General features: G+C 31.3%; 1 protein-coding gene across 5 annotated transcripts in view; it reads left to right on the top strand.

Moving 5' to 3' along the window:
- The window catches only part of LOC140436811 (uncharacterized), a 321,169-nt gene that overhangs the window by 291,411 nt on the left and 10,059 nt on the right, over positions 1-19,699 (top strand). For all 5 annotated transcript variants that reach the window (XM_072525934.1, XM_072525933.1, XM_072525932.1 and 2 more), the window contains 4 exons: positions 4,729-4,818; positions 4,873-5,184; positions 7,377-7,668; positions 17,998-18,407. In XM_072525934.1, the coding sequence (XP_072382035.1) occupies positions 4,729-4,818; positions 4,873-5,184; positions 7,377-7,668; positions 17,998-18,407 (1,104 nt within the window). The remainder of the gene's footprint in view (positions 1-4,728; positions 4,819-4,872; positions 5,185-7,376; positions 7,669-17,997; positions 18,408-19,699) is intronic.

Here is a 19,699-nt window from a genome sequence, read left to right as displayed (position 1 = left end):
TCAATGTCGTCGAATATACTCTTCGTCCCTTTTCCCTTCTTTTTCATTTGTGCTGTTATCATTATACGGTTTTTGTTTTTTCATTTAATTATTTGGTGATCTATACAGCTTTTGTAATCCATGCTTGTATGAAATTGAAAGTCGTATTTAAAATGTAAGTTTAAAAAAAAGAATATAAATAATTATAGGTTTTTTAAAATAACTCCGATGGATGTCTTTTCAAAGACCAAACTGTTAGGTAAACTTAGCGCTAATATTACAATTGTGGTTAATTTTTAACTGATATTGATTTAAAAGTAAACTGGAGTACTAATATAGCTTCAGAACAAAACTATTTTGGAGGTTTTAATATTTTTCTTTCTTTCTTATACTTCATGTTTAGTTGGGTGTAATATCCCCACAAAAACTGCTGATAAATAAAATTATTGTTGTGTTTTGTTTAAGCGTAACTGGTATAAAAGTTGTCAAGGATTTAGCTTGAGGATTTTGTCATACACAGAATAAACTTTGGCTGGCGAAAACATCGTTGGTTTAGACTACGGGTGATGATACGGAGCTCAAGCAATATAGTGACTCTTATCTTATATATCCAACTTTAAAGAAATTTGGTTTTTATTAATATGATTTACACTGCTCTTGTTATTAATGCTACCATAATTGTTTTGGCACTTAGCACTACCCACATAATAATTGTACATAAAAAATTGAAAAAAGACTGATATATTTTGTACACACTTAAGGCAAATGAATGAATTGAGAAGAAAAGTGTGTAAAGCATTGAATTCGTAGCGAAGCGCTTTAGGCTTAAAAAGCCATCTTCAGAGCTATGTTAAAATTTTAAGAAGGATCACTACTAAGAGGAATCTCATTGTTCAAAAAGATGAACAAAGTTGCCTCTTTAAAACTAAAGAAGCTTCTAAAAAAGTCATTACAAAAACAGCAAATTAAAAGACTTTAATGTATTTATTGTGGAGTCCTTTAATGGGCTATCTTTTTAATACCAGAAGGGTCGGCGCTTGAGACATACGCCAAATGTGCAATATTCCAGGTGCAAACTTGACCTGCAACAAGAAACTATAAACTTCTAAAACTCGCTGTCCATTTCTTTAGTACATTGCAAATAAACCTGATAAATTTGGCAAACAATTTAAGCTCTTAGTGGACGTTGACAGCAAATATCTTTGTAATGGATTTCCGTATTTAGGAAAAGATAACGAACGCAAAACTCCATAAGTCACTACCATAATACGTAATTTTAAAACTAAGCACAAATAATGTGCTTTTTAATTTGCTTGGTACATTTGCCACATACATATTTTCTACAAATATTACAAGGATCACATGTTCGATTTTTTTTGCAATTATTCTTTATCTGACATTGCTTCCTCTTGTTATTTACAGTAATTTCATCTATCGACAAATGTTCAGGTGCTTAAGAAACTTGAATACTACTGTATGTTTTGTATGTAACTGATATGTTTTTTTTTGCTATTCCTTTATATACAATCCACCGGATATAAGCGTACCATTTGATCGAGTATATCAACACCAAATTTTGTTACAGGGAGTTTTTTAGTATTTTTCCAATTTCAACTTGTGGATGCATTGTAATTAGGATCATTACATTTTTTGTTGGCTTTCCTTGGTAGACAGCAAGGGTTGTGTCATTGCGCTCCTTTAAAATAAACGACTCATAACAAGGGGTTTGAATTTTGCTAAACACATAATCTCTTTTCTTGAATGGCGTATTATACCAACGATACTAGTATTTTGGTCTTTCAGTTTTTTTACCAACGGCAAAGATGAAAAAAAGTAATTGGTAGTGATATTTCTTCCTTTTTTTACAAATGGCTGAAGCATTTTTAGAATTACGTATTCTGACTGAGTGACTGAGTTTTGCGTTTGTTATCCTTTTCTAAATACGGAAATCCATTACAAAGATATTTGGTGTCAACGTCCACCAAGAGCCAAAATTTTATGCCAAATTTATCAGGTTTATTTGCAATGTACTGAAGAAATGGACAGTGAGTTTTAGAAGTAAATAGTTACTAGTCACTGGTAAGGTTTGCACTTGAAATGTAGCACATTTTCCAGTTTTCAATAAATTTGTTTCAAACTTATGATGCTAACGAAACTTTTCTATGGTAATTCGCAAGGATCGAGAGCTTTTCAAGTTAAATCGCAGATACTTTTTTATCTCCTTGAACCTATTCCTGCTCATAGTTTATTTGTGGTGGTTCCCATATATTAGACAAGGGATTAATATCCAAGTGACTCGTATTATAGGCAACATGAGCTCAAAGTAGAGAAATAAATGCTTTTAGTTCTAAAAAAAAATGCTTTATGTTGCATTAGTTGATTGTCGGTGTGCTTCAGTCTTTGTGCAGATCCTTATGTAAAGTAGCATTGAGTCGTTGATAAATTATCGCCAAGACATTAGCATATATTGTTTTACAAAATCTGTTGGACCCTTACTGGAAAGTATGAATTGTATGGAGTATATCGTTTTCCGCTACGTGTAGATCGGCCAACTTTTTTAGACATTCTACCACATGTGCCAGAGCCTGGCATAATTATTTGTTGTTTCAAACTATGTTTAGTGTATGATACAGTGGATGCGCTTCGGATAGGTAATCCAAGCTAAGATTTATCTGACTCTAATTCACTCGACGAAGAATCCAACTGCCCCGGCATATAATCAGTATCTCGGAGGGAGTCATCATGGAAAACCGTGCCATTTTCATTATCACTCTCGTCACCTGACACGTCACCTGATATATTTTTGAAAATTTAATAATTCTTCTAGCATTTCCGCCATATTTAAAAATTTACGCAAACTTATGTTGAATTACAAAATAAATTCAAACAAAACAAAATTATTTAGGTCCGCACACTGATAAAGCCGAATTCAGAATGGAACAAACCTACAAAATAAAGCAAGCAAGCAAGCAATTTAATTAAACCCAGCCTGTGAGACGTGTTCACCCCTAAGACTTACGTTCGGGTGTAACAATTCATTGGAGTAAGGTGTATTAACTCGAGTAAAAACAGGAGTCATTCCACCGGGCTCCAATGCTCCAGACCTCCAGATCATCCCTTTCCACCTATAGCAATTTAATGCGCGATAGGGGCAAAACTATTAGCTAAATGTTCTTCATGTGAGAGTCCTGGGTGATAGAACTTCAACATGGTTTCTTAACCGAAATCAAACTCAGGACAGCGCATTGTTGCTATGATCCTGTTATCTTAATGTGGCTTATCCGCGAACCAAAAATTGCTTACTTGGACCCGTTATGAGCTAGGATCAGTTGGGAAACTTGGTGCTCAAGGGATGTATGCTGGATGTGTGCCCTATGTACCCGGGTTTTTTAAAGGTTTTTGTTAATATTTTTTGTGGCTTGCGCTGGTTTTTTGTTAGTAGTTTTTTGATTTTTTTTTTGGTGGCCGAAGTCGTTTTTTGTGTGTATTTTGGATTTTTTTTGTAGGATGCCTGAAACAATAAATCAAAATTAATGCATATTAATATAATAATTATCAACTTAAAATTAACTGGGTCCATGCTGTACGTTGCGATTTTTCACGAGTTTTGTGAGCTACGAACTATCTTCTTTGTATGTTGTTATTGTTGTTTTTTGTGGTGTTTTCTCTCTGGTGTTTTGTTTTCTCTCTGGTGTATTTATTGATTTTATCTCTAGTACGTTTGATTTTATTTTACTATTTGTTGTTTGGGTCTTTTGTGCTTTCATCTGTGGAAAACGTCCTACCTCATGATCTCATGCAATATGTGACTTGGATGGTTCTTTATCTCCGCGAACTTTGTCCTTGCTTTTTCCTTCATTACATCAGTCACTCTAATTTGTTGCAATTTTCTGAAGAGGAATCTTTCTGCAACGTATCTTTGTACGTTGACTGCTTCTCTTAGGCTGCTGTTATGTGCCGCTTGTATTTTCTTTTTTGTTATGTTACATGTGTGTTCCCATGCGAGAGATGCATATGTTAGTATAAGAAGTATTATACTGTTTATTAATTTTATATCAGTATTCATTCTAAGTTTGCTTTTTCTTCCTGCTAGACCTCTTATTGATGCTTTTCCAAAATAAAGCTACCCTACTAGAATAATAAAAAATTATTCGGATTACCAGGAATTCGTTTGAGGAACGTGAGAAAACAGAAATCCGTAAAACTGACGATGCCGGCTCTTCTAGGTACAAGTTATTATATCATAAAATGTAAAAGCGGAATTGGTATAATTGTTCAGTGGTGTATAAAGAACCAAAAGTTATTAAAATTCAATAAATACGATAAACTTAAACAACATGGAAAAAAAAGATATTTCCATTTTACTAAGATCAACCGTCAAAATAACGGCGCTGGCCCTTCTAGTGTTATTGACTTTTTTGAAAGTTTTTAAATTGTAAAGAAAAAATGTTGATCCACTTTTGGAAGAATAAGATTCCTTTTTAGTAGTGGTGCTGTTTAAATTTTAATCATAGACATGAAGATAGCTTTGTAAACCGAAAGCGTTCAGCTAGGAATTAGCTGTTTTACAAACTTTTAAAGTACCTTTCTTTTCAATTATTTCAATTGTATATAAAGCCTTGTAACGATATTACTTAAACACTTACTTGTAATAAAATTTTCTCAAAGGTGGCACACGACTGAATTACTACTTAGTATCAATTAAATAAATAATAAACATTCATATTATATATTTCTCTAATTTTTTAGGGTTTGGGTCAAAATAGAGGACCAAAATCAATAGCTAATGACAAAAGCCAAAATTCAAACACCAATCCTGCTACCAGTTTAGCAGAAAGGGTAAGTTCAAGTTTAAAACTTCATTTAATAATTTATTAACCAACAACATTTTAGATTCTTGCTTTAGCCGTTCAAAGAGATAAAAATTTAAAATCTACCTCAACAGTTGCTACAACTGTTACAACCAGTTCTACCACTAAGCTTCCTACCTCAATACAGGACCAAATAGCAGCCTTAGAAACTACTAAAACACCTACAAAAGCAACACCTGCTTTGCAAGATGTTTTAAAACAGTATAATTTAAATGGTCTAAATGTTGCTGTCACCTCACCAACGTCAACTGTTTATGGAAAGTCTGAAGATGCAATATTGGCATCAATTTTAAAAGAACAAGGAATTGTACCATCGACACCAGCAGTGTTAGCAGTAAGTAGATGTTTTTTATTATTAAAAGGAGTTGTAAAAAAGAGTTTTGAATGAAACGTGTCATCTTTTTTTTATTATTGTCAATAGTTTTCGATTATTATTGCCTTGTCGGTAGAAACAGCCTAACTTGGTTTAAATATTAAGTAAGGACTAATTTTTTTATAGAAATGGTTCACTACAATTATAATATAAATATGAACTAGCTAGAGAAATTAAAAAAAAAATAAAAGATGAATAGCTGACGTTACAAACCTTGTTTCACAAATATTTTTTTTTTTTTCGAAAATTGCTAGTGAAATAAATAAAAATGAAAATTGGCGCAAAAACTTATAAAGTTGAAAAAACACGGTGTGGAAAATTAATAATAGCATAAAGAAAATGCTTTTTTGCTACATAATAATTCAACCCAGTTTTTTTATTCAAATATGTGTCTGATTTTTTACGTATAAAAGAATATCTAGGGCTAGAAAAGACGTATTATTTTCTTTATTCAAATTTATTTTTATATTTATTTTTATTTTAAAATAATTAAATTTGAACATTGATATAATGTTTATCACAATATTAAAAATTGTTTACAAATTGCTTTTATAAAAAATTTGATGTTTTGTTAAATTTAAATTTAAAAGAAAAACATTATTAGTTTATTATCAATTTAAAATTTAATGTATAAATAATACTATATATATTTTCGTATTATCTTCGTTAAATCCTATCAAGTAACACCTCACACGTTACGATCGGACCAATAGGAGCAAAGATAACTACAAAGTACCTTTCTAGCATGATGAGATTTTAAATTTTTTCTAGATAATAAACTTTCCGCTGTCTCCCCTTTTTTAACGATCCCTTGTACATTAACTGTGGTTATCCTATAACGCAAGACCATCTATTCTATTACTTCTTAAGCTTTATTTCCACCGAGGGACCCCCATACACACGTTAATCCGTTTAGTTTTCATTATTTTTGGCGCACCTCTGTATATCTCCATTTGGTTATTCCTATCCTATGTTATATGTGGCGTACCTCTACTTGCATTAAATTGCATTAAATCGTCTTCCAGTAGGACACACATTATAAAAATATAATAAAGAAAGCAACCGCGGTCATATGTTCATAATCCAACACTTAATTATTAATAAAAATAACAATCAAAAAATATCAACTAAAGTAATGTCGCAATAAGTTTTGTTGAGAGTCAATTTAAAACATTTGTAAAGATTGCTGACTTTTTGAATTGTTAACGGCTATTAAATAGATGAATATATTGTACAGTATCGCGATTAATATAGTTAATTCATTGGAGTACTCGTACCTGAATGTTTTCGTCACAATCTCGAATTTAAACATCAATAATTGAATATTGTGCATCTAGTTTAATTTTAAAAAATATCGTTGAGCTTATTTAAACAAGGTAAAATTAATAAAGTGGACAGGGCTGTACTTACTTATTTTAAAGTAAAATGCACTTCAAAAAACACAGAAGCTATTTAAAACGGCAAAATGCTTGGTGGCATTTCTGACACTATCAATCTACCATCGTTAAATAACAATAAATTATAACTTTTTCTAGTTTTTAGTAGAAATAACAGAAATATGTTGTATCAATAGTAATACTAATACAACCCAACAACATACTGTTCTCGTCAAGACTCTCTAATGGTATAGTTTGCATTCAACTTTCCAGTAAACATCTTGTCGAAAATTTTTTGAACGATTAAGGAGAGATTAAAATTAAAAAGAATGGTATTAAGAAGACTACTTTCTCCTGTCAAAAGATTACTTATTTATGTCTAATGTTTGCCCGTGTCTAATATTATCCCTTATAATATCATTGTTTTTAAACTAAGTTCTAATATTTCAAACCCAGATTATAACATCCAATATAATAACGTACTTAGTTTTCAAAGAGAGGTGTATTATATAGTTAATGAAAATTTAGTTATTACTTTTTCCATTTTTATTAATTTTGAAAATACGTGCTATATATCTAATTTGGTTAGTCACAATCTATATTTGTGCAAGTTTGAAATCAAGTATTTTCTCAACATGAATACAAACAAAAAATAACCAAAACACCCTTCTTCATGTTGAGACTTAAATATTTTATAAATAAATAAAAAAATTGAACACTATTAAATTTTGTTTACACGAAAGTTGTAAAATAAAAATGCATACTTCCATTTTACAGGGCGTTTTTGACGAAACTACTATTAGACCTCGACGACCCAAAGCCACCACTCCACAACCTGGTCCAATAATGCGAGGTTTAAATTGGTTACTCAACACTCTTGCACCGACACCGGCCCCTGCAACAAAAAGACCTATACCTAAACCTGTAAAACCAAATAAACCGCCTGTGGAAGAAGAACTTTTGGTTAATTCTCCAACTCACATGACTCCTATCGTCACAGCTGCTCCTTCTAAAATTGCTAACGCGCTCAGTCAAGAGGATATCAAGAAACTTATCAATCAACTAGAAGGTAAGATGTACTTTTTATAGTAAGTGTTGTTGATATATGTAAATATTATATGTTTCACACTAGTTACTTAAGACATACTAGCAGTAAATTTCAGTATTTGTTTATTTGTTAATTTACAAATATACCATGTTTACCAAAGAATAACGGCAACCTACAAAACGTAAGTTGCATTAAAAAAATTTAAACCAAAAATTAGAAATAAACTAAATTGAGAACTGAGGTACTCAAAATCTTGGTGATTTCTTAAATAATGTTGCAGAAATTCCAAATAACTCTAAAATATTGCTGTGCTCATTGAAAGTTTTTAAAATTCTTTCAATAAGTAACAACCTTTACCTAGACGGTCAGCTTGGGTTTCGTAGAGGGAAAGGAACTATGGATTGCATTTCACACTTAGCAACCGATATCCAGTTAACTTATTCTAAAAACCAACACACAGCTGCTTTATTTGTGGACATTTCTGGTGCATATGATAACGTTATTAAGGAGTGCCTAGTAAATGTGCTTATGTCCTAGTCAATCTATTTAGAAATAGACAAGTCCATATTCGCTTAAATAATTCACTGATTGGTCCAAGGATAGTTAACAAAGGGTTACCTTAGGGCTCAGTTCTTAGTCCCTTATTATTTAACTTGTATTCATTAAACTTACATACTATGGGAATGCAGTGTAACATTTTACAATATGCTGATACTTCTGTTTCTATGTTGAGAAAAAAACTTTTCAACAATGTGTTAATGCCCTTGAAGTAAATATGCCTTTTTGCAAAAAGTATTTTGATAGTCATGGGCTTGACATCTCACCTAAGAAGTCAGGTGTAGTATTTTTTTCGAGACACAGGTTACCAAAAGTTAGTACGTTAAAATCCTCCCAGCTGGAAATTCCAGTATATAACAGTTTTACATACCTAGGTGTTACCTTGGATTCAAAATTAACCTGGAACGAGCATATTAATAATTGCATTACCAAATGTGAAAAAAGCCTTAATATCCTTAAGGCCGTTAATCGATACGATTGGGGAGCAGACCCGAAAATAAACTTATTATTTTACAGAGCATATACCAGATCAATTTTGAACTATGGAAGCTTTTTCTATGGATCAGCGACAAAGTCTCGTTTGATTAAATTGAATCAAATACAGTACAAAGCTTTAAGATTAGTCCTAGGAGCTCTCAAATCTACTCCCACACCAGCCCTTTTGGCAGAATGTAACGAGCCACCTTTACATTTAAGACGTCTATTTTTGGCAGAAAAATTTATTCTTAAATGCCAGTTTAATAATCAAAACAGCTTATTACAAAAAATATCTTGTCTCTCTGTTGAAAATCTAACAAACAAATGGTGGGCAAATAAAAACTCTCCAACTTTAGCTGTTACTTTTCCCAATTTATCACAATTCAATGGAGAAGGGATTCCATTATTTGGCTCCAATTATGACATACTATATGAATATAAACCTGCTGTAGTAATTCCTTCATCTATTTCAATTGTTTACGAAGATTTAGAAGTACAGAACAAGCTGGAAGACTGTAACCATTCTTGTAAAATTTATATCGATGGCTCAAAATCGCCGGCTGGTGTTGGCTGTGCCATTAACATAGACAATATTCAAGATAATTTTCAATACAAATTAAAATCAGATTGCTCAATATTCACAGCTGAATTGGTAGCCATTGTCAAGGCGTTGACCATGGTTTAAGAAAACCTCAACGGAGCTGTTTCGAGCCGCAGCGAGCAAGGTCATGATTGCCAATATGATTTCCAACATCCGAAACGGATAGGAACCAGAAGAAGAAGAAGAAGTCAAGGCGTTGGATTGGATAATTAATAGCACATTATATTTAGAACGATATATAATTTTATCTGACTCACAGTCTGTCCTCCTCGCATTAAGACACTTCTCCAAACACATATATACTAACAGAATAATTGTAGATGCTCTTGAAAAGCTAAGGATCTTAACTTCTTTAAAAAGAATTGTTAACTTTGTGTGGGTTAAAGGTCACTCTAATATTCCAGGCAATGAAAAAGTAGACCATTTGGCAAAGACGCTACTTTAGTGGGTATAAAGTACAACGAGTTGCCAAAATGGGATATAGTTTCAGCTAGGAAGAAACATGTAAGACTTAATTGGGAGATTGAGTGGCAATCCTTTACTAACAGTTTCAAAAATACATATTGCAGTATATATCCAACTCTTCCATCTACTCCCCCAAATGACAGAAGCCCCATCTCTCGGAAAATTTATACTATGTACGTTAGATGCCTTTTTGGACATGCTACAGTAAATGCTTACCTACATAAAATAAATCTTTCCGAAACTGATATACGTGAATGTAATGGCAATTTTGACGACCTTAACCACTGGATGTTTCAATGTCGGTATAATCAAGAAGCCATTAAATTTTTATTTCAAGCCATCTCCCAACAAAAAATCATACTGCCGCAGAACGTTGCGTCTATACTCTATTTACGTAGTCGAAATTCAACGATTAGATCAATTTTATGAGAATTTTTTAAACGTACTAAACGGAAAATTTAAACTGTCTTTTTCAGTATTGTGTGAATCCGAAATGGTAGGACTTTAGTTGTTGTATTTCCCATTGTCTTTCCTTTTATGTCATTTATCTTTAACCGTTGCCTGTATTGTTTGTGTAAAAAAAGTCGCTATGAAGGGCACCTTAGCGCGAAGCGTGTGTTCCTGTCCAATCCTTTTTGTATAGTCATCCAATAGTGTTTTCAATGGGAAGGTTAGGAAATCGAGTGAATGAACGAACGGTTAGGAAATTGTCATGAATTTAAAGGAAGTGCAGAAGATTGTTTTTATTTATTAAACCAATTATCTGGCTAAATAGGTCTTGAAACTAAGGCAAAAAAAGATTCTTTCAATGGATTCATTTTGACTAAAGTTTGGAGTATCAAACGAAATGTTTATATTATATACTGACAATTAGAAAAACTTAAACAGTAGTCCTTTTTTTTGACGAATGTGTAACGTGAATCATTCGTAGCGGTAGAGCAATGCTAGAGTTGCTTCCATCTTACACAAAGTAGTTGGAAGAAGTTGCTTGTGCATTATTTGCCTAAAATGATTCAGTGAAAGGCATTTTTAGAGTGGTAATTTGCCTAGTTATATGGATGGAAAAAATTATAATGTTTTAATTTTATTGAGGTTAGTGTGCGGAGTGTGTAAATCTAAAAGAATTTACATTTGTGTTAATTGAGCTATTGGCGATATGACATTTTTGTGTGGTAACTTGCATCATTATGTGGATGAAAAATATAAGTATAACTTTTTTTTGATTTTTTTCTACTATTATTTTTTTGAGGCAATTGTGCAGATCGTGTTAATCTAGAAGAATTTATATTTGTGTTAGTTGAGCTATAGTTGTCGGGATGAGAAGCATGTGAAGAGCGAGGATGTTTGGTATTTTGTGCAAATGAGTTTGATTTAGCAGAGTGTACGCGACTATAGGGCTTATGTACCGAGTTTCTTATTATATTTTGACCCCCACTTATTTTTCCTAATTTCGGAAATACAAAAAAAAGTTTCAAATAAAAGTTGTATTATTTTATCTGCACTGACCAACAATGTAGCAACAGACCAAATTTTGTATGTAGGGAGTGCCCAATAAAATGCATCTTTAATATTTCAAATGGGACACCCTGTATTTTTTTATAGTTTTGAGTAGCCCTGCATTTCCTGATTACTAATATATAAACTCCATTCGCTTAGCTCGGGCATATTTTGACAGATTCATTGTCAGAAACCTACAACACAACAATTCCTACTTCTCAGTATACTTCTCCTACTATTGCAGACTTCGTTCTTTAAAAAAAGAAGAATTATTCTAAATAGTGGAAGTGTATACTAAACCCATCAAGTTTTGGGTAGTATATATTTAAAAAATATATTTTAGTTAATATAATTTAACATAACTATTTATTATATATGGTGCAGATAAATAAATATTGATTGTCGGTAATTCGCAAAGTTCTATTTTATTTACTATTTAGTTTGTTTACAATTAATATTGGCTATGAGTACGTGTGCTTGGTTGTATAGTAATTTCCAGCCACTCTTAGTCTGTCAAAAAGTAACTAACTATGCAAAAAATAATTACTAATTTCACTAGACAGTTTGGACTGGGAATAGCGAACCGAGTATAACATTGTGTAGCATTAGTTTTGTTCTATAGTGGCATATGGTACTACAAAAGGGTAACCATAGGTGGCTATGCAACTGACATTTCAAAATGAAACAATTATTAATTTATTATAAACTGTCAGTCCTGATACCGAAATGGGTTAAACTGCAGATGAAAAAGTAGATCTATTCTCAATTTATGTAAAAAATCATAAAAACAAGTAAGCGGCAAGAAGAGAATATAGGTTGAATTATCCAGATCGACAGACTCCTTCTGCAAATACATTTTTATATAATTATCGTCATGTCATAAATGAAAAAATGTTTGAACGGAAGAAACGTACTATCGTAGGAAATGATGATGAAGATCTTAGTACTTTGCTGTACCTTGAAGGTAAAAATTAAATACTTAATAATATATTAAATCCATAATAACATTTTTATTTTAGAAAATTCCGAAACTAGTCTAAACAATGCTACTAATGCATTAGAGTTTTAATACATATAGTTTTAAAAAAGCACAACTATAAGCCGTACAAAATATTACCGGTACAAGAACTTACCGATGTTCATAAGAGAAAGCGTTTTTAAATAGTATGATATGGCAACAAAATGAAGCACCGCCACATAATGTAGCCGTTCAAGAATATTTAAATAATCAATTTAATGTGTGGATCGGCAATAAGAGTACCATTATATGGCCACCAAATAGTCCCGGCTTAACACCATGTGATAGCTTTTTATGGGGATTTTTAAAAGAAAAAGTGTATTTTGATTCAAATACAAAAATATTAACACAAATATTAATATTAATTAATAAATTGAAAATTTAAATGGTCATAACACAATATCTGACGCATTAGAAAATTTGAGGCGAAGATATTACTTCCATTGATTACATGCATTGATAACAATGGATGACACTTTGAGCATCTATTGTAATCTTAAATGTAGTAATGTAAGTCATTAATTTTGTTGACTTTCTAAATATATTTTATTCTTATCTTAGTATAGTATATACGCCATTATAGAACAAAACGAATGCGACACTATGTTATATATTTGTAATCAGAATATGCAGGACTACTCAAAACTATAAAAAAATACAGGGTGTCCCATTTGAAATATTGAAGATGCATTTTATTGGTCACTCCCTGTATACAAAATATGGTCTGTTGCTACACTGTTAGTCGGTACAGATAAAATAATATAACTTTTATTTAAAACTTTTTTTTGTATTCCCGAAATTAAGGAAAATAAGTGGGGCGTCAACATATAATGAGAAACCCTGTACTCCTTTATGGATTTAGCTTTTGAATAAATGACCAGCATCTTTTGGGATCATGTTTATGTGGTTTTTTACCAATAAACTATTAGATTTAGAAAACTTAGGAGCATCAAATCTGGTACAATTAGCAGTATAACATACATATATATATATATATATATATATATATATATATATATATATATATATATAATCTTGAAAATCTTGAAAGATTTTCTACATACCCGGACAAATTTTCTATTACCATTGGCTAGTGAAAATCTTATTGTTGCTTGACATCGGCTGTCTTGTTTATCCTCATACAATCCATGTCGTCTTCTTTGTACAACGCAAATACTTAAAAGTCCTATTAGTGCATTGTGTTTTTACATCTCCTTGGTAGAAATTTTCAAAACGAGAACGACTTCTTTCGTACGTAACATCTTTACAATTAAACTTGCATTTGCACACGATCAACAAAAATGTTAGTGTTTTAAATCTGTTTATTGGGAAATTTTTATGGAGCTACTTCAATAATGTTGTATACGTTGTATGGCGCTCCAACTGCTTTTCAGCGTTTCTGCTTACTGCCAAATAAACCCCTGCCTGTAGATCTTTTTTTTTCTGATAGTTGAATAAAGTATATTCTTTCATTTGAGTATACTATAATCAACTAAATTCACAACAAAAGCACACACAGCTGAAACATGCAAATGTCTTGAAGTAGCGTCATCTGAACCGTTGGAGTTCTAAAGAAAATTGTTCCGTACATACAGGCACCGATATGAGATGTTGAGAAGCTTCTGAAGCTCTAATTTTAATGCTGGCACGTAGAACCTTCCTTAGCATAACAAACAGGATTTTTTTACGTCACTAACTTAATTTAAAAAAAAATGGCACTTACGTATACGGATCATGTTTAGCGAAAATGCATTTAATTCTCTTATGCCGTTTTTTCCTAAATAATTTAGGATTTAAGATAAACTCTAGGAACATAAAATCTGTGACTAAAAAGCCCTTTTTGCATAATATGTAAATCTATTTTTATATAGATCTTTCGCACACTTTGACTTATGTCATTTTTTCCGCCGAATCTAAATTTATTTAAAATTGTTTCCATTGTTTTTAATTTCCGTACCATATACTTTTGGAGTCATATAGTAGTCTCCAAAAAGTATTTGGATCTAGTGCCTCGCAGCCATGAAAGATATAGGCTATTTTTGTTTCCCTGCTTCAGAATCTGCAGTTTAAGATTTCATGTCCCTTTAAATGTTTTCGATACCATTACATTTTACTGTTGGTGTGTCAGGTGATAAAATAAGATCAGAGGACCCTGGCACTTTTCTTATGTAAAAGTGGTTGCAATTAAATTGGCTAAATTTTTTCAGAGAGGTAACTTTGGTCATGATGATCACAAGTCACTGCGCCAAGACCCAGAAATTTATTGTTTCTAAGTTGCAGAGGTTTAAAGTGTCAAGTTTTAGTCCTTTTGAATAATACATATTATTTGTAAACTATACAGAATTTTAGTAAATACGTGCAACTAACTTCAGGCTGTGATTCTGCATGAAATTTGCGATATAAACAGATACCCACAAATGCTTTCTTTTCGAGATACAGTGTGTTGATTTTTTTTACACACTAACAATTTATTTATTGCCGTGAAACTGGTTAAGGCATGCAAATGAAATTTAGTAGGTTTTAAGAATTGGTTATTGCGCATTTTTTGCGTAGCAGATATGCAGATGACATAGACATTATTGCTAGGTCCACAGAATCTCTGATCGAAGCATTTCGATCAATAAGGGCGTCTGCACTGAGAATGGGATTAAAAATAAACGCAAAGAAAACCAAGTATATGTATTGTACTAGATCAGGCAACCAGATACCTAGATATTAATTAATGATCTGGAACTGGAAGGTGTGGACACCTTCGTCTACCTGGGCTCGCTGCTGACCAAAGACAACAATGTCAGCGAAGAAATTAAAAGATGAATAGTGCTTGCCAATAAGTGCTATTATGGCTTGAGGAAACAGATGACCCCAAAACTACCCAGAAAAATTCAAGTTACCATATATAAAGCACTAATAAGGCCAGTGTTAACATATGGGTTAGAAACGTGGTCACGTACACAGAACGACCAATAATTGCTTAAACGTTTCGAGAGAAAAACTCTAAGGAAAATATATCGAGGAATCCAAGAACACGGTTTGTGGCGTAAGCGCTACAACTTTGAGTAGAAGTTTTGGGCAACCTGACGTTGTAAAATGTATTAAATTAGCACGCCTTCGATGAATAGGATATGTAATTAGAAGACGAGCCAGAGGAAGATCAAAACTTAGGTATCAAGATCACATAGAGGATGATCCAAAATCCATCGGAATTAAAGCATGAAGAAGAGTTCCCAGAGATAGGAGCGAATGGAAGATTGTTCTGAAGAAGGCTTTAGCTCATAACGAACTATAATGCCACTGATGATGATATTGCGCATTTTTTTGGCAAAATATTAGAAATTTTATATTTATCATTGGCGCGCATACAAGTAATGGTCTCAATTTTTTTAAAGAAAATTGGTACGGTACTGAGATTTTTCACATTAAAAATCATTTTTAAATTCCTCATTTAATTTTTGTCAAAAAATCTTTCTTCTATACCAAAGGCGCCATTTTTATGCAAAAAATATAAAAACCTTAACGCATACGTTTCATTCCTTTAATATATTCTCAAGAACTTTCTCATATAATAACATTAAACCAGAACAATGACAGAAAGTACTAATACAATTTTAAATAGGCGCACAGATACAAAAAATTAAAATTACCTCCTTGAAACGTGACACAGGTTCCAACTCTTAGCCTCATTGGTTGTCAAATTATTCGTATAAATAATATTTCTGGTGTTTTCTTATTTACTTATGTAAAAGTTTTTCAGTTAATTTGGCTGAAACTTTGCAAAGAGGTAGTTTTGGTCATGTTAATTAAAATTTTTCAGTGCCCCCATACTTAGAAATCCATTATTTCTGAGTTACAGAGCTTCAAAACATCGGTTTTCAGTCCATTTTCCAAAATTATTAATTTGGAAACGTACCGTCCCACACATGTTGCATCTGAATCTTAATAAACACAAATATGCTATAGAAATAACATTTCTTAATGTTTCTTTGTCAAAAACAAAGTGAGATGTCCTGGGTAAGATGTCCTAGGTAAGATATCCACGTGGATATCCTGGTGGAATATCCCGGTAACTATGTTTCCAAATTCATTAATATCTCAATTATCTATAACTCAAAAATAAGCAAGTTCTAAATATTTCTAGTTGAACTGAAAACTTTTGATCAGCATGACTGAAGCTACCTCTCTGCAACGTTTCAGCCAATTTAACTGAAACACTTTAACATAATAAATAAATAAGGAAATACCAGGAATATTTGCACGAATAAGGCAACCAATGAGCTTAAGAGTTGCAACTTTTGTCACGTTCCAGAAAGGTATTTAATTTTAAACACTTTTTGTAGCTGTGTGTCTATTTAAAATTATAATAATGGTTCTTTATGTTATTGTTCTGGTTTTAGATTATTTACATTAGATACATTAGATAGTTCTTGAAAATGTATTAAAGAAATGAAAAGTACGCATTAAGATGTTTTTTTTTGTATAAAAATGAGGCTTCATATGAAAAAATAAAGAAAAATTTTTTGACAAAAATTAAATGAAATTAATAATAAAATTAAATTCAAAAATGATTTTTAATTAAAAAAAACCTCACTGGCGTACCATTGTTTTCTTAATATAACATTTGTAATTGTATGTCAAAAAATGCGCAATAGCCAACTTATAAAACCTACCAAATTTCATTGACATATCTCAACTACTTTCAGGGCAATAAATAAATCGTTAGTTTGTAAAAAAAATTTCAACACCCCGTATCTCGGAAAAGTTAGTTGCACGTATTTAGTAAAACTCTGTATATTAAACAAATATGTATTATTCAAAAGGACTAAAAACCGACACTTTTAACCTCTGTAACTAAGAAAGAATTGATTTTTGAGTCTTAGCGCAATGATCAGCTTGACTAAAGTTTCAGCCTTTTACATAAAACAAGTGCCGGTGTCCTTCATTACACACTATTTTATACATATATTTTACTATTTCTTTAATTAAGAGTATTAATAAGTTTATTAACAATAAATAATTTCATTAATAACTCTCTATCGTTTATTATTCTTCTTCTTTTCAGCATTGGTCCTTTAATCTTCTCATTCCTTTCTCTTAAAAATATTTGTCGATTTACCTTCATCTTACTTCCTTCTCATTCATTTTCCTTCCATTATACTAATTCTCCTTTTATTTATTTATTTTGTTTTATTGTTATTTTTTATGAGTTTTTCTATTTTTGCTATAAATATTATTACAAAATATTTATAATTTAAAGATAATCATAATTTTGGATTATGTTTTTAAATAAATTTGTATATTTTATAAAACAGCAGTATGATAAATTGTTAGGTAAAACATGTATTATAATAAATTTTGAAAATTAAAATTAAATAAAAATACATTATGAAATTATAAAAATAGATTTATATATTTTAAAACTTGTTTTTTACAGTTTAAATTTTCTAAAAAAATAATTTAAGTCAAACTTTACATTGCTATGTATATTTTGTTTACACACTTTTTTGTACAAGATTTCCTTTTTAATTTTTCCTGTTCACATCCCATCCAATATTATTTATTTTTCCATGGACCATTTTCATAAAACTGTAAGTAAATCTTGTAAATAATAGCTGAATACCTAACACCCACAGCTTTTATGTAACAAAATCACTTCTTTGAGACATTTCACTTAATAAACTGCATGTGGTGATTCTTAAAGGAATAAGAACAATATCACTTTTTTCATTTTTTTTTTTAGATATACAAAAGAACCCATCTAAAGGAACGTTGGATTTGTCTCAAATCAAAAGCATCCAAAACCTTATCAACTTGGACGGAGGTGTAGTAGTGAGTACCAACGGTGAACACGGTACCACCTCGAGAATAACAACTACACAATCTACAACTCCTACTGTCCAAACTACACAAAGACAACCTAAGAAACTAGTGACTCTACCCACTGAAGATCCATTGTCAGCTATAAGTAACAGTGAAGATGGTTTTGACTCTATAGAAAGTACCACGAGGACATTAAGAGCACCTGTAGGTTTTAATCCGGTGCCAGGAGTAGATGACGGTAGTCCTAATCCCTTGGTACAGAGCAATTTGATAACTGCGGCTGTGAATGTTACCAAAGCCATTTCTAGCTTTTTGGGAACAGCATTACAGGTATATATTTATGTATATAAGTATTATATTGTATAGCGTATAGAATTACACATTCTGATCATTTTATAAATAGCCATAGCCCATTCAAATGGTAACGTTGTTTGCTTCGTGCTGGAGTGGGAATATAAGTATATTGGCATTAGTTTTATCTTGAGGTATATGCATATAGATGAGTAAATGAACGTAAAATACAGCGATACCGTGTAATTTTCCATGTCACCTCTAAATTATATAAAAATTTGTATTCAGGTTCTGCTTACCCTCCACTTCAATCTTGAATTTGTACCATTGGTTGTTTTTTATTTTTTAGGGGTGGAAAGTACCACTATTAGAAAAAATTCGTATAATTGTAAATTAAAGCGGGTTATTTATTTAAGTTTGATTTAAATGAAGTGATTAAATTTTATTTCACATTAAACGTAACTTAAGATTTTATCAAAGTTTAACCTCTAAATCTCACCCCCTAGAATAGTTATAATTAAAACGATATCACTGAATACCTTGTCTCCACTGATTTGCGTGGAAATTTGGATTTAGATTATACTTACCCCCAACTTTAAAACTGGACTTTTGCCGTTGGTTAATTTTTATTTTTTAGGGGTGAAAACTACCCGTAAAAAAAATTATCTATTTGTAAATTCAAGCAATTTCATCAAAAACCTCCCGTTGCGGAGAAATTCGAATAGTTGTAGTAGTGTTTTTTTTTCATTTTAAATACATATAAATACAATATTTTTTTAATCAAAATGTTATGAATTAACTTTATTTTAACTTAAAAAACAACCCTTACTAGTTTGTAAGAATGGGTGAAAGTATGTCTGTATCTTAATAACAAATTATCTGTATCTTACAATGCTCCAGTATACCCATTCTGATAGTTCCTAAAATATGTGATTAGTTTTTTACTGTTAACTTGTTTAGCTATGAACTGTTTTGTAGGTGTTTTAAGGGGAGTAAATTAATTTTTAAACCTTTATTTTTATTTTTGAAAGAGTTGTTATGGTTAAAAGGGCTTGAACTAGTCAATAATCACCAATGTTTGCAACCTTTGAACAGCCATATCTTAACCAATGTTTGTCTTAGAGAAAAGCAAAAAAAAACAACAATGTTTAGAAAAGCGAAACCTATATTTTTTAATATTTGAAATTTTTCTTGTCACTAATATTATTTGTTATTTTGAAATAAGACATTTTTTTCCACAATTTAAGAAAAAATTTTTAACTCTAAAACCAGATTTTTCCAAAAACAAGCACTGTGAACCGATCAAATTTACAGATCATATAAACCATACA

The sequence above is a fragment of the Diabrotica undecimpunctata genome, chromosome 3 (assembly GCF_040954645.1).
Source record: "Diabrotica undecimpunctata isolate CICGRU chromosome 3, icDiaUnde3, whole genome shotgun sequence".
Lineage (NCBI taxonomy): Eukaryota > Metazoa > Arthropoda > Insecta > Coleoptera > Chrysomelidae > Diabrotica > Diabrotica undecimpunctata.
This window is presented reverse-complemented; position numbering and strand designations above follow the sequence as displayed.